The 15864-nt window shown below is 44.2% G+C and overlaps 1 protein-coding gene across 2 annotated transcripts in view; it reads left to right on the top strand.

Annotated features, from left to right (window-relative positions):
- Positions 1 to 15864, top strand: part of PRKCB (protein kinase C beta) — a 311539-nt gene that overhangs the window by 212579 nt on the left and 83096 nt on the right. For both annotated transcript variants that reach the window (XM_019922044.3, XM_019922043.2), the window contains exons 6-8: positions 3319 to 3475; positions 4659 to 4793; positions 10681 to 10777. In XM_019922044.3, the coding sequence (XP_019777603.1) occupies positions 3319 to 3475; positions 4659 to 4793; positions 10681 to 10777 (389 nt within the window). The remainder of the gene's footprint in view (positions 1 to 3318; positions 3476 to 4658; positions 4794 to 10680; positions 10778 to 15864) is intronic.

Raw genomic sequence — 15864 nt, 5'->3', positions numbered from 1 at the left:
TAGAGAAACAAATGAGCAGGTGTCACTCCAGACTTACTGAATCAGAATCTATCTGTGGGAATATGTGTCTCGCGAGTCCTCCAGGTGGCCCTTATCCACGCTGACGGTTGAGGAGCGTTCCTCTAGAAGGGTTCAAATGGAAAAGTCGGATGCATTATTCTCAAGAAGGAAAACCACAAGTGGTTCTGTTTAATATCAGTCTGTTTGGGAATGGTTAAGTCTTCATAATAAAAATAGACAAATGTGGCACAAGGGGCACTGCATATGAATTTTAAGAACAGTGAAGTAGCAATAATATAGCTAGCATTTATTGACTATTCCCTAGGTGCCAGGTTCTGTGCTAAACATGTATATTCCTTGTCTGACTGTACTCTTATAATAACCCAAGGAGGCATGTATTATCTCCATTTCACTGATCAAGAATTTGAGGTTTAAAAATGTGAAATACCTGCTAGGCAAGATGCAGACCCTGGCACCTTATAGCCCTGTATCCACTACACTATATGACCTGGCTACTGTCTCATTAGAAATCAACTATACTTTGAATAAATTTGGTTTTATATATCCCTTGGGGACAGGATCAACATCTTATGTTGGCCCCCCTGTCACCAGTACCTAGCAGAATGCCTAACACATTAGGGACCTGCTTATTTATTTATTTAAATAAGATGTTGGGGGTAGGAGTTTATTAATTAATTAATTTTTGCTGTGTTGCGCCTTCGATTCTGTGCGAGGGCTTTCTCTAGTTGTGGCAAGCGGGGGCCACTCTTCATCACGGTGCGCGGGTCTCTCACTATCGCGGCCTCTCCTGTTGCGGAGCACAGGCTCCAGACGCGCAGGCTCAGTAGTTATGGCTCACGGGTCCAGCCACTCTGCGGCATGTGGGATCCTCCCAGACCAGGGCTCGAACCTGTGTCCCCTGCGTTAGCAGGCAGATTCTCAACCACTGCGCCACCAGGGAAGCCCCAGGGACCTGCTTATTGAGCTTAACCAAATCAAAGAGGAAAAATTCTTGCTTTTGGTGCAAAAATGAGTTACAACTTGCAAGCTGAGGTGGAACATGAATTCAACCCGTGGATAAATGGAAGAAGGGGCCATGTACTAGAGTGCAGAACAGTGTCAAGGCAGAATAAGTTACAACTTGCGTCCCGGGGTCCCTCGTCACTCCTCAGACAGTCCACCCAGCCCTTTCCTCATTTCATTTATTCAGTCTCAACCCTTTACTAGCTATATGATCTTAGACAAGTGAGCCTCCCCTGACTCCCATCCCTAGCAGTGGTTAGCTGCTTGCATGTAGGAAAATAAAGGGAAAATATTTGAATTTAACTAAGGCTGTGTTTGTCAGATAAAATGGAAAGAAAGAGGAGTAAGGGAGTTGACAGTACTTTCTTTCAGGGAGTGATTATAATGCACCCAAAACTCTAAATTGGGGGTGAATGGAGTAAAGGCAAGAGGGAATGGGGAGAAAGAGAAAACATATTGTGCTCAGTAGACTGATTGGTGATGAAAGGCCTGTAGCAGTGGGGTACTAGAGTTAATGAGCTGGAAAATGGGAAGTGGCATAAGATCGTGGGGTACATGAAACTGAGTTTAAGAAAGTAGTGTAGGGCTTCCCTGGTGGCGCAGTGGTTGAGAGTCCGCCTGCCGATGCAGGGGACACGGGTTCGTGCCCCGGTCCGGGAAGATCCCACATGCTGCGGAGCGGCTGGGCCCGTGAGCCATGGCCGCTGAGCCTGCGCGTCCGGAGCCTGTGCTCCGCAACGGGAGAGGCCACAACAGTGAGAGGGCCGCGTACCACAAAAAAAAGAGAAAGTAGTGTAATTGCTGGATGATAAGCAGCAGGTAGGAGGTGATGGGGGTGGAAGCAAAGGTTGCAGGGAATGGGGGATGCTTTACCCCTACATTTCTGTTTCTGTTATCTTATTACACGTATGCAATACTTAGAAAAGATGTTGAATGATGGCTCTGGTAATGGGTATCTTTGTCTTATTCCTGACTTTAATGGGACTGCATTTATCATTAACTTTGGTGTCTATTATTTCAGATATCCTTTATCCTGTGAAGAAAATTTCCTGTTACTTCTAGCTAATTGCAGTGATCCTATGGTTTTCTCCTTTGACCTATAAACATGATGAATATCTTAATAATAGATTTCTAAGGTTGAACCGTCTTTGCATTCCTGGTAGGAGTCATTATCTACTAGCCTTCTCGCAGACAGTCTGATTAGCAGATTGAGTCTGCTAATACATTCCTTCCCTTGGCTGCCTGCATTACTGGTTTTGAACTGATTCCTAATTAACTTCTTCCCATTTCTCCAGGTTGATGTCTTATTCTGCCTTATCCTCCCTATTCCCAGTTGCATCTGCACTGCTGACCTCTGCTTCCTTTCCCCTCTCTAAGCCTCCTTTACCCGGGGTGTTGCTGGTTGAGGGTGGAGCCTAATGGTAATGCTGCTCTTTTTCTCTCTGTGGGCTGTCTGGGTACTGGTTATGGGTGCTACATGGAAAATAGTTGCACTTTGGTTCAGAGGGCAACTCTTTGCCTTTTAGCTTTTTCTTTTTGAATTCAGGTAAAATGCACATAACATAAAATTAACCATTTTAAAGTGTACAATTCAGTGGCATTTAGTACATGAGCAGTGTTGTGCAACCATCATTTCTATCTAGTTCCGAGGAATTTTGTCACCTGTAAAGGAAACCCCATAACCATTAGGTAGTAACTCCCCATTCCACCTCCCACCAGCTCCTGGCAGCCACTAGTCTGCTGTCTCTTTGGATTTACCTGTTCTGGATGTTTTCTATAAATGGAATCATAGAATATGTGACCTTTTGTGTCAGAGTATACACACGTTCATAGCAGCACTATTCACAATAGCCAAAAGGTGGGAATGGCCCAAATATTGATCCACTGTTGAATGGATAAACAAAGCTTGATATATCCATACAAGCGGGTATTATTCAGTCATAAATGAAGTACAATGTGTTTGAACCTTGAAAGCATTATGCTAGATGGAAGAAGCCAATCTTTCTTGTAGACTTTTTGGAAAATAAGATTAGAGAACTTACAGTTAATCTAGGGGGCAGAGTGGGGAGAGCAGTATGAAAGTCAGAACTCAATTTTAAACCAATAGAGAGCAGAGTCTACATCTGTTCCGTTTATCTCACTTTGTACGCTTCTTAGCTGTTGATGTTAATAAATGAAAATTCCCGTTAAGTAAGTGTGATGCCAATGATCTTTTCACAGGTTCTACAACCATCAGTAGCTGGTGCTTAAATAGTCTTGGGCTATTAATGCTAAAACTGCTTTTTCTGTTTTTAGTAAGAGATGCTAAAAACCTTGTACCTATGGACCCTAATGGCTTGTCAGATCCTTACGTGAAACTGAAACTGATTCCTGATCCCAAGAGTGAGAGCAAGCAGAAGACCAAAACCATCAAGTGCTCCCTCAACCCGGAGTGGAACGAGACATTTAGATTGTAAGTTAAAATCATTGCAGCCCAGCCTGGGTGGTGCAGGTTGGGTTGTGTGGGCCACCTGAGGTTGGGGAGGTCCTCTCCCAGCTTCTCTTTCCTTCGCTCCTTCCCTGCCTCCCTCCTTCCTTCCTTCCTTTCCTTCCTCCCTCCATCTGCATTTTTGCATTGCAAGCCAAGTAAAAATTGGAATTTTTTTTTGTACACTGCTTAGAATGTCTCTGGTGTGGGAGAGTGGGTGGGATGGAAAATAGTGTGATGTGTTGCTAGGTGAAGGCAAATTGTGGGAGAAGCTCTGGGTCTTGGCAAACATGGGACATAACCCATAGGGTGTGGGGATGACCTCTCTAGGGCTGGGTGCGTGGATAATGCTGGGCCTGTAGCTTGCCGGGAGCTCTCTGCCAGCTGCCATGGAGGATTTTACGTGGCTAGTGCTCCAATAATGTGGGTTCACTTCTTGATGCATCTGGGCCAACAGATATGACATATATCAGCCGATATTTATTGAGCATGTACTATGTATAACGAACACTGTATTAAGTGATCTAGCTTCATTGGTCATTTCATCCCCATTTTACCAATGGGGCTTAAAGCGATTAAAACACAGGCCAATGTCCCACAACAAATGGAGCAGGATTCAGCGACAGACAGTCTGACTTCAAGAGCCATGGGCCAAAAGCATGATTCCTTGTGATGCCTCGTTCCTTCTTTCCCCTCTCAGGGCAAAACTGGGGGCCTATCTCAGCCTCAGTCAAGGACATGCCCTAGAACAATTTCCCCTAGACTGAGCATCAAGACTCTTTCCTTCATACATTTCCTCAGCCTCATCCTCAACCCGCATGTGTGCAAACACTCACACAATTATATGATTGACATCTATAGTTCTTACAGTGACTGTGTCAGTAGGATTTCCTGAACATCATGGATCCTATTAGGACATAAGGCAGCAGAAGTAGTTAGAACTGTCCCTGTCAGAGCTGGCCTTGGCCCTCCACCTGTTTAAACCGCTGTAAAACAGGAAAAGCTCTACCTCCCTGGGGAGCTTGCCTGGGATGGAAACTGAATATGTTTCTTACAACAGCTTGTAATCCTTAAAAATTCCGACCTTCAGGCTTTGTCCTCTTGTACATTTCATCCGCTTGAGAAATCACCATAACCTCCACTGACTTCTCTTTTTTTCTCCTTGCAGCCAGCTGAAAGAGTCGGACAAAGACAGAAGACTGTCTGTAGAGATTTGGGATTGGGACCTGACCAGCAGGAATGACTTCATGGGATCTTTGTCATTTGGGATTTCTGAGCTGCAGAAAGCTGGTGTTGACGGCTGGTAAGGGAAATTCCACTTTGAAAGCAACAGTACAGCTTGGTCCATCAAAATGTGGGAGCAAGTATGTTTCCCTTTTTCTCCTAAATGTGAAAGACTAAAGCAGAATCACAAAGGGAAAGCTGGTAGATTGGCTCTGCCTCATAGATAGTTTTATTTAGTCCTCATGCAAAAAAAAAAAAAAAAAAGAAAAAGAAAAACAGAAACAGAAAAAGAAAAGAAAAAAGAATTAGTTGCCAATATTTTCAAAAATCAGGACATTTCCCATAAAAATCTGGACCTAGAGGGCAAAAATGAGGACAGTTGAATAGTTAATACCCCCTTTAGACAGGATGTGGATTTTCTATTTGCCACAGTCCTCACCAGTCCCTGTTGTTTTACAGCTGCCCCACTTCACACAATTATATGGCTTGACAGGCCCCATGGGCACTAAAAGGGCTCTCACGCTTTACCCAGAAGATATGTGTCATCCACTGTCAGATTTTGACTCCTTAAGAAGATGCTTCTTCTTTGGGACTGCTTACCAAGCCTGGTCACAAAAGTGCTGGAAGGTTGCTGTCATAGTCAGCTGCAAAATCTTTGTTCTGACATTTTTGCTTTATTCCCTTCTAATGGCAAAAAATCCTTCCCCAATATTCCCATCAGAGAGGCTGGATAAGTCCTCTTTGGCAACTGTTTCCTTCCCAGTTATCTGAGTAAAGGAGTCAGAAGAGATGGCCCACCTTGGCACTAGAACTTTGGGAGAAGTAGTAATTAGGGGCGCTCCTATCTCTTTAAGAGAAATTGTCTCATTTCTGAATGGTCCCTGCTCAGGGCTTTTTCAGTTACAAGTGAAAGACAATCAAAATCAAACTGGTTTAGCAAGAAAGAGAATGGATCACTGGGCCCTCACATCCTTTCCCTCGTCCTCCTTACAACTTCCTTGTCTCTCCTCCACATTTATTGTAGGCTTTTATTCAAATATATATTGAGTATCCACTCCGTTCTAGTCACTAGAGATACAAAATAGTAGAAAACAGTGTTTGATGCTGATGAATGCTATAGAGAAAAGTAAGCAAGAAACAGGGGTAGGGACTGCCAGGGGACGGTGACATTCTGGTTTAATAGCGTGCTCAGGAAGGGACTCTCTGAAGAGGTGACATACAGCCAAGACCTGATGGGGGTGAGGGAATGGACCATGTGAAGATATAGGGAGAAACTGTCCCACACAGAGAGAATTAACCTGTCCACTTTGGTTGCAGAATTGTAGGGACCTCTTGCCTAGTCGATCCTTTTCCAAGCTTCCATGTTCAGTCTTTCCAAGTCCTCTGGCTTTGTGTAAAAAGTGACATGTTGTTGGATTTAAAAAAAAAAAAAAAGAAAAAAGAAAACGTTATTCTGAAAGTGTTTTCCTCTTTTCCATACGGAAGTGTTTTAACACGTTTGGTCTTAATTTCTCCATTTTTGTCATGGTGTTTCTGTTTCTAAAGGTTTTATTTTTTTCCTTTGCTATTTCATTCTTTTTTTTCTGCAGCTGAACAGATTATCCTAAATCATTGTACCTTAAAGTCATATTTCTTTAAGCTTTCTTTTGTTATTACTAATAGTCATGTTTTGGTCTTATCACACACAAAAAATAACTAAAGCTTTGGAATCAGACTTCGTGGGTTAGAATTTCTGTCCTACCACTTCCTAGCTGTGTACCCCTGGGCACGTTACTTTGCCTTTCTGTGCCTTCTTTCCTCATTTGGAAATAATAGTGGTAATTAAGTCATAGGATTGTTGTGACATTAAATTAGTTAATAAGTGAAGTGCCCAGTGTCTGGTAAATAGTAAGCACTCAGTAAGTGTTAGTCATTATTATTAATTGAATAATTATTAGAAAAATATAAATAAGCAAACAAAATATTATCGGGATCCCATTGCCCAGAGATAATCACTATTGACCATTTTTAGAGTTTTTTTCTGTGTGTGTATGAAACAAAAATGAAAACTTACTGTCCACACTCTTTGGCAGTGTGCATTTTTCCCCTAACAATACATTATGAACCCTTTTCCCTATCATTCAGTAATCTTAGGCAACATCATTTTTAGTAGCTTCATATAGTCCGTTCTTATAGATCAGCCTCAATTTACATAATCATATTCTTATTATAAGATATGCAATGCTTACCTATATAAATAATTCTACAGTAAACATACTTATAGTGAAACCTTTGGGCATGGCTTTAATTATTTCCTAATAAATTCGTAAGCCTGGAATCAATGGCTTTGAGACCATATGCATTATTCAAGTATTTGCCATAATGTTCTGTAATTTTTTTCAGTCAATTTACATCCTCACCAATGCTGTGTGAGACTTTTCATTTCACCCACACTTGTCAACATTTGGTATTATAAATTTCAAAGATGATGCAAAGGCCATACATATTTTGTTACTAATTATACATATTTACATAATATACATACATAATATGATACATGTTTTTATATATACTTTCATTTTATAATATAAATATTTATTATTATTATACATACATTTGTTACTAATTATGTTGAATGTTTTCATTTGTATCTTGCCTTTTTTTTGTATTTATAAGTGACTATTTCCAGTGTTTTGCCTATCATTTTCTTATTAATTTAGAAGAACTTTTTTTTTTTTCGCGGTACGTGGGCCTCTCCCTGCTGTGGCCTCTCCCATTGCGGAGCACAGGCTCCGGACGCGCAGGCTCAGCGGCCATGGCTCACGGGCCCAGCCGCTCCGCGGCATGTGGGATCTTCCCGGACCGGGGCACGAACCCGTGTCCCCTGCATCGGCAGGCGGACTCTCAACCACTGCGCCACCAGGGAAGCCCTAGAAGAGCTTTTTATGTAAGAAGGATAATACTATATCTTTGCTGAAATATATGTTGCAATATTCCCCTCTTTGATGTGGTAGGTTAATTCTGGTAATATGCATTTTTTCTTAGTGGTGTATAAAGCATTCCATTCAACTCTAATTAATACAATAAATATCAAGCCAACTGCCAGAAAAAGTTCTCTAGTTTGTCCACTGATCACTGGTTGTTTTCTGAATCATCCATCCTGGTGTTTACTGTCTCCTATGGATTTTAAAATTCACTAATTATATTTTTCTTCTGAAAGTAGTCTTTCCTAAGCTCAGATTCTTGCTGCTTCATAGATGCATCAACCTCTTGGATCTCACTGAAAATACGAGTTAGATATTTTCTGGAACTTTCTTTTGGCACCAGTTCTATTTCATGGGAATCCGATTCCTCATCGTTTCTCTTTATTTTAATGAGTTTTCCACATGCCCTCCTTATAGAAGGATGAACACAGAAATGTTGAGTGTCCCTGTTCTAATCTTTCACATCCAGATGAAGGGAGAAGGGAGCCTTTTGTATTTTTTGGAGTTCTTCTTTGTTGGATCGAGGGTGCTGGTCCTGTAGATATTGGCGAGAGGGCTACGGCTGGAGTCAGCTGCACGGCAGGCAGCCCTACTGCCCCATGGAGGGGCATCTTCCCCCTGTTGGTTTTGTGCATCTCAAAGTCGGAAGGGGTTCCTGCTCTTCTTTTCTAATGGGCACAGTTGTCCGTATTTGGAGGCCATAGTGACAGCGTCCTGGCCACAGCAATCGTGAGGTGGTGGTGCCGTGCTCTAACCAATGCCCCAGGTGCTGACGTGTCCTGTACTTGCTGAATATGGATCGGAATTTTTGACCCTCGTCCAGTCCCTGCTGGTCTGTTCCAGGGTTGTTAGTGGGGTCCTGTTGAGGTTCCCACTGGCCGATCACAGCTGGTCAATCCTCTTTGATGTGTATTTTCCAAAGTATGGGGCCCCAAATGGCTCAGGTAGTACATGGTTGGGGCATCAGCCATATTGAATTGTATCCTGACAAAGCTATTCTTTTTTTTTTTAATTTAGTTTACTTATTTATTTATTTATTTATTGGCCGCGCCATGCAGCATGCGGGATCTTAGTTCCCCGAGGGATCAAACCCGTGTCTCCTGCATTGGGAACGTGGAGTCCTAACCACCAGACCGCCAGGGAAGTCCCAAAACAATTCTTTTGTTGGTGTTGCTTCAGTTCTTGAGTTTACTGCAGAGAAAGTCTCAGAGGGCGCTGGTGTATCCTTAATACTCGTTAACCCTTGCTGCGTGCTGATCCCCCATTTTAATAAAAGGGGCAGGTATGAGTCTCGGAGCCTTTGGTAAGCAACACCATCTACTTGGCTTTGAGTAGCTTTGATTTGCGTATGCTTCATTTTTTGCAGATACATACTTTCTGCTTGTAACAAGTGTTGTTGGCTTTCTTTACAAAGAAGAGATATAAAGTGTCTCTTTAAAGTGAAGTTATTATTTGAAGAGATGATTTAATGAAAAGCATTGTCAAAAATAACATCCAGATTTAGCAAAATCCACAAAGCTGGAGGAATTTTGCCAAACACTGCTCCGTGCTCTCTTACTAATACTTTAATTTGCAGGACTTCCTGGAAGTCCCTGCTGTGTGTATAACACCCTTCTTGATTCCCAGCAAAGATACAGATGTTCTCTTACTTTTGTATTTATTTTGGTAATTTCTTTGGCAGTTTGGAAGATGAGCACTGAATATTAAATGTGGAGGTGTCCAGGCTCAAATCGTCATCTCTGCTTTGAGTCACCTATCTCTCTATTTTTAGAAGCTGCCTAGGAAAATTTGTGAATGGAGAAAAAAATTGTGATGAAAATTGTAAATTCTGGTTAGAAAGTCTCTGGGGGTGAGGAGTTTTGGGTTCTTTTTCCCCCTGCTGACTCCAGTGCCTTGGGAGTGTCCCTTTTCCTTCCTCACACTCATCTCAGTCTGACTAGACGGAAACATCTTTGTGGTCTAGAAACAAACTGAAACCATCTTGTTTATTATAGTAATATTAATATCAGTAACAATGACGATGATACCTTTTATTGAACACTTGCTAAATGCCAGGCACCAGGCTTATCATTTTACATGCAACATCATGTCTCAGCTTCACAGTCACCCTATGAAAAAGACTTTTATTCCTATTTATTGATGAGAAAAATCGAGGCTCAGAGGGCCTACCTAGCTTCAGTTATCCAAAGAGGCAAGGGAAGAGGTGAGATTTGGACCCAGGCATAGTTTGACTCCAGGGCTTGTGTACTTTCTCAGGAGCTTGACTACCGAGCACTTTGGGAAGGTTTCTGCGTAGAAAAATGGCGTCAGTGAGACAAGTCCAGAGTCATCCAAGTGCTGGGATGGCCGGGTGGCAGCATGTTACAGTGAAAGGGGATAGAAATGCTGGGACAGCGTGATAGGAATACGTTGACAGTGGGAGATCCTCAACATTCTTTCAGAATCAGAAAGCACATAATGGACTAAAAAAGTAGGTAGAAACATTGAACGATATAATCAAGAAAATTGTGTGTGTCTGTGTGTGTTTAGAGAGACAGAGAACCTTGCATCCTATAAACCCATTTTTTTCTGATGTGTTTCTGATGGTTATAAAAATATATAGTGTCCCTGGCTACACACACACACACACACACACACACACACACCCCAAAACATAAAACCCTCAACACATGTTTTTTTTTTTTTTTTTTTTTTTTTTTTTATGGTATGTGGGCCTCTCACTGTTGTGGCCTCTCCCGTTGCGGAGCACAGGCTCCAGACGCACAGGCTCAGCGGCCATGGCTCACGGGCCCAGCCGTCCGCGGCATGTGGGATCTTCCCGAACCGGGGCACGAACCCGTGTCCCCTGCATCAGCAGGCAGACTCTCAACCACTGCACCACCAGGGAAGCCCTCAACACATGTTTTTAAAGCAGAGCTTTCTATAGACTTCCCTCCCTTATCCTAATCAACAAAATGATATTAAGTAGAGTCATGGAATTTGTCTTTCCTTTGCTCCCTTTAGGTTTAAGTTACTGAGCCAGGAGGAAGGCGAGTACTTCAACGTACCTGTGCCACCGGAAGGCAGTGAGGGCAATGAGGAACTGCGGCAGAAATTTGAGGTGAGATGTCTTTCTTTCGGCATCAGTGGGAACCGGTTGAGCCTGCCTCTGTACTGTTTTTCTTGTTTATGGTGTGGTTTCTACCAAGGCCTTTCCTGACCCTGTGCCTTTGCGATGTTGTTCTGCTTTCTAGAAAACTCCTATTTATCCTTCAAGACCCCAGTTAAATGTCCCCTGCCTTGTAAAGTCATTCTGCCTGCCTGTCCTCATTCAGATTTAGACTTTTCCTTGAGAGTGTTCATTCACTACCCAGGTCATTTTGATGGTGGCTTGGACAGGGATGTTAGTAATGGTGAATGAAAGCAGTGGACAGGGTAGAGATATCTTGGAAGCTCAGACAAGTAGACTTGCTGAGGGATAGAATCTGGATTTGGATCTGTCGGCAGGATGGTGCTGTATTAACAAATGGAATTGATAGTGCTGGTGACTCCGTGAAATACCCATGGATGCATTTTTCGAAGATTAAGAGCCCTTGGCTCTGACCTTGGGCCATAGCGCTGGTCTGCTTCTACCCCAGATAAGCCCCTTCCCTTCTGTGGAGCCAAATAGACTCCATATATGAGACTAGCAGGTATGTAGGACACATCCCAGCGTTACAAAGAAAACGTTTTGGGGAAAATGGGTTTGAGTCCCTTCATTATATGTGTATTGAGTGATTTTAAAGTAGTTTCGTAAGGGAAAACACGTTATTTTGTTCACAGAAACTTACTATACTGAGTCTGATGGGAAATCATCAATTCTAGATAAGCAATGATGGCCTACTAACTCTGAAAAATGTATAAAATAGCTAAAATGAAGTAGGTTACTGTCATTGTTATTCATCAAGTAATCACACAAGCAAATAGAAGCAAAATATGACGAGGTGAGGTTCTGTGAAAGAGAGGCCCATGGTGCTTTGAGAAGATATAAGAGGGAAATGTAACCTTGTCTGAGAGGACAGGGAAGGAGTCATTGAGGAAACAATAGGAAGGTTAACCAAGTAGAGAGGGGAAAAGAGCATTCCATTCAGAAAGGCGAACAGGTGCAAAGGCCCTGTGGTGGGGAGTTATATAGCAACTCTGTGACACTGAAAGAAGGCCAGTGTGGGTAGAGAAGAGAGAGCAAAGGGTGAGTTCACGGTGTGGCTGGGAGGTGGGTGGGGTCAGAGTAGAAGGACTGCTGACTCTAGCAAGGGTTTTGGCATTTATTCCAAGAACCATCTTAGTGTCCCCTCAACGTGATAGGACTCATACTTGTGTACTGACCCTTGTCTTGAGCCTGTGCCCTCCGTAAAACCTGGTGACGGTTCTGACCCAGTGGGACTTCCCTTCATGGAAACAAGTGGAATAAACATGTTAGCCTTGGACTTAACAGTCATTCTCCAGTGTACTTGATCACTGAGGTTCATCCTTAGAGAGCAGCTCGCTCAAGCCCAAATGAGTTGATGAAAGGACTTTCCCTCCCAGGAGAGTCGAGACCTGGACAGTGATAACGTTTTAGGACAGGAGGGCAGGCCTTCCAGAGAACCCTTTTCTTCTCCTTCCCTCAACTTTCTGATGGAGTGGTGTCCGTTTGCTGCTGAGTTAAAAATGTCCTCTTGTGGGTGAAAAAAACGAGACCAGTGTTTTCTTGTATAAAATGAAGTCTCAGTTTTGCAAAATGATTTCTTCTGTCTCAGGGCAGCCAGGGTGACATTTCAGAACACCCAGGAAAACATTTCCTACATGAACAGAGCATCTGTCTGGGCCAGTTACTGGCTTGAAGGAAAGGACTGTTTTATCTGCGTGCAACAAAATGTGTCCTGTATTTCCCGCAAGAGCCTGCAAATGCTTGCTTATGCCTGAGTGGTAATTGCTCCACACCATAGTTTGTTGATTAAAAAAATGTTTCCAAGAGACCGAAAATTGTTCACAGACACATAGAGGAATTTCAGTTGACCTTGGACGTGAGAAATGTAATCCCTGTGCAATAACCAATTAGCCCCCAGAATGACTCAGAAATTACTTTCAAGCCTCTTATCTGGAGAAATTCTGAGTGACAGTAAAATCGAGCTGCAGAAATTGGGGTAATAGAATTTCACGATAGGGTGAGCTTGGTGAAGTTACCACACATGGTATGCTTCAGAACATTGGAGCAGGCTCTGTCTGGGGGCTTTTGTCTGGCTGTGGCCTTGCCAATGGGCCAGGGAAGGGAAGACTCCATTTTGCATGGTTCAGAATGGGTCTTCTGACAAGCTTAGAATTTTTTAATTTAATAAAGTGCTTACTGTGTGCCATTTATTGTTTTAAGTGCTTTAGAAATATTAAGTCATTTAATTCAGTCCTTATAACCACCATGACTGGTCAGTACCTTTATCATCCCCCTTTATCTTTTACAGATGAGGAAACTGAGGCCCAGAGAGGTTAAGCAACTTTCTAATATCCCTCAGCTGGTCATTGTCTAACTTTGAGTTTCCCCAGAAACAGACTATAAGGATTCAAGTGCAGGTGGTTTCTTCGGGAGGCGAGCCCAGGAAGCATCGGGAGCGGTGGGAAAGTGAGGCAGGGAAAGGAAGGGAGCTGGAAAAGTATGTCTGACCAGCAAGTTACCACTGTGGGCAGCTGGGGTTTAATCCTGCCGGGGATTAACCGGGCCGCAGCGTTTGCAGTCAAGGGGCAGGCAGCTGAAGTATTATCCACGAGCTCCCCTCCCATCACTGGCTGAAGGCTGCCTCCAGGGGTATTAACCTGCCGGCACTTGCAACTTGGCCTGCTTGTGGGCTGTGCTTGCTCCTGCGACCAGGAAAGGAGCCTGCAGGCAGAGTCACGGGTGGAAGCGGCAAGCAGCCCCAGGTATAGGGAGGAGAGGGCCCAGGGGTCTCGGCCGGAAACCTGGAGCCACACGCGTGCCGCGTAGCCTATTCTGTTCAGGTGGTTCGAGAGCCAGCCTGCCTGGATTGGAATCCCAGCTCTGTCCCTTCCTTGCTGGGTGCTGAAGGCAGGTGACTTTATTTCTCTGAGCTTTTGATTCCCCACCTGTATGTATCGTGGCACTTCTGGCCTCCCGTGGTTATGTGAAGAGTGAGTGAGATGGCATTTAAACCAGTGTCCGGCATGTCATATCATTCAGATGTCAGATGGTTATTATCCTTAGCAGCCCTCTCCCTGCCTCACCACCGCCCGGAATAAATAAAGCTCAGGACCTGCTCCTTCGGTCTTTGGAAGGGTTGCTTGGGGGCTGGGGAGCATCTACGTGGACCGCTAGCCTACAGAGGTGCCTCCCGCCACTGCTGGGTATGGGAGTGCCGTTGGAGCTCCTTGTAGGGGTGGAGGTTAGTTTAAGCCAAGAAAGGCATTCCTCATCTGAGATGGGGCCCTGGAGCCAGGCAGCCGGGACGCCTTCACTCTCCTGTAGCGCAGTCTGGGAACAGGCAGGGCTCTTTGCTCAGAAGCGTGTCTCTTTGCTTTATCTTTGAGCATCAAGTCCTAGGGCTCTAAATTACAGACATGAAAAGGTAGCCATTAGTGTATTCCTGTTTCTGAAACCGTATCCAACGCAGCAAGATAGAGGATCATTTAAATTTGGGCCTCAATTTAAAAATGTTTGTTCTTTGATGGAGGACCTGCTAGGCACGAGGCCGCTGGGAGACATGGGACGTTCGGAGGAACACAGGACAGGGTTCTTGTCCCAAATGTTTTTAGAACTGAGAAGGTAACAAGAAGGGGGAAAAGCTTAGCGTGAGACAGCAGGGTGTGGTGGTGATGACGGTCAACTGGAGACCCCTTGTCCCGTCGAAACGCCCCATCCTTATGGATGGGGCCCAGTTTTGCCAGATCTGCTTCTTTAGAAGAAGCCGGGATTTGGGTTTTTGTAGGACATCTCCTGATTTTGAACAGATCTCAACTAATTTAAATATTAGTGCAGACCAGACCGATAAGGCTATTAGACTTCTGATCCAGCATCTAGAGGCTGAGATAACATGTGTCTTAGTTCAGACTCTTATAACAAAAATACCATAGACTGGGTGGCTTAAACAACATTTATTTCTCACAGTTCTGGAGGCTGGAAAGTCTAGGATCAAGGTGCCAGCAGAATCGTTGTCTGGTGAGGGGCTGCTTCCTGCTTCATGGCCCTCTTTTTGTTTTGTTTTGTTTTGGCCACGCCCAGAGCATGTGGGATCTTAGTTCCCTGACCAGGGATAGACGCCCCCTGCAGTGGAAGCTCGGAGTCCTAACCACTGGACCACCAGGGAAGTCCCCATGGCCCTCTTCTTACTATGTCCTCATGTCGCAGAAGGGGCAAGGGGACTCTTCTGGGGTCTCTTCTATAAGGGCACTAATCCTACCCATGAGGACTCCACCCTCGTGACCTAATCTCTTCCACAGGCCCCACCTCTTAATACCATCACGTTTGAGGGTTAGGATGTCAACATATGAACTTTCAGGAGACACAAACATTCTCGGTCTATAGCATGTAACTGTGAGAAGAGTCAAACAAGCAAATTGAGATGGAGCGTGGAATTCAGAGGAGAGAAGATTGCTTGAAGGACTGAGGAATCAAGCTGATGGACACTTGCTGCTCCTTGAAGAACCGGGAAAAATTTTCCTCTAAGCAGTCAGATGGAGAAATGGGGAAGTGTGGGCACCTCAGTCATGCTCCACTGGCAGGGGGTGCTGGGACCTGCAGGTGGATGGAAGCAAACCTCAGGGCTGGAATGGAGCCTGGGGACCAGGGACAGTCAGGATGTGGATCTTCACAGGCTGGAGATTGGAGTGTGTGAAGTGGGTGGGTCCTGAGTTGGGACTCAGAGAAGGTGGGAGACAGCATAATAAAGCAGGGATGGTGGGAGGGAGGGAGGGATATGTTTGGATTGGGATAGCCTGGGAAAATCTCTGGGGGCTGGAGGGTGAGAATTTGGGATTATGGGAGGACATGGCCCTGAAAAAGCAATGCAACTTCTGTTTGAGGCTCTTTTCTTGTTTGCAATTTCCCTAATGATCTGGTTTTAACTACCCCCTCTAGGCTTTAACCCCCAAATCTGTCTCCAGTTTTTGGTGGGTTTTTTTTGTGATTTTTTTTTTGGGCTGCATCGGGTCTTTGTTGTTGCGTGCAAGCTTTCTCTAGTTACA

The sequence above is a fragment of the Tursiops truncatus genome, chromosome 15, assembly GCF_011762595.2.
Source record: "Tursiops truncatus isolate mTurTru1 chromosome 15, mTurTru1.mat.Y, whole genome shotgun sequence".
NCBI classification, from domain to species: Eukaryota; Metazoa; Chordata; class Mammalia; order Artiodactyla; family Delphinidae; genus Tursiops; species Tursiops truncatus.
Note: the sequence above shows the minus strand (reverse complement) of the source record. Positions and strands in the feature narration are given on the sequence as shown.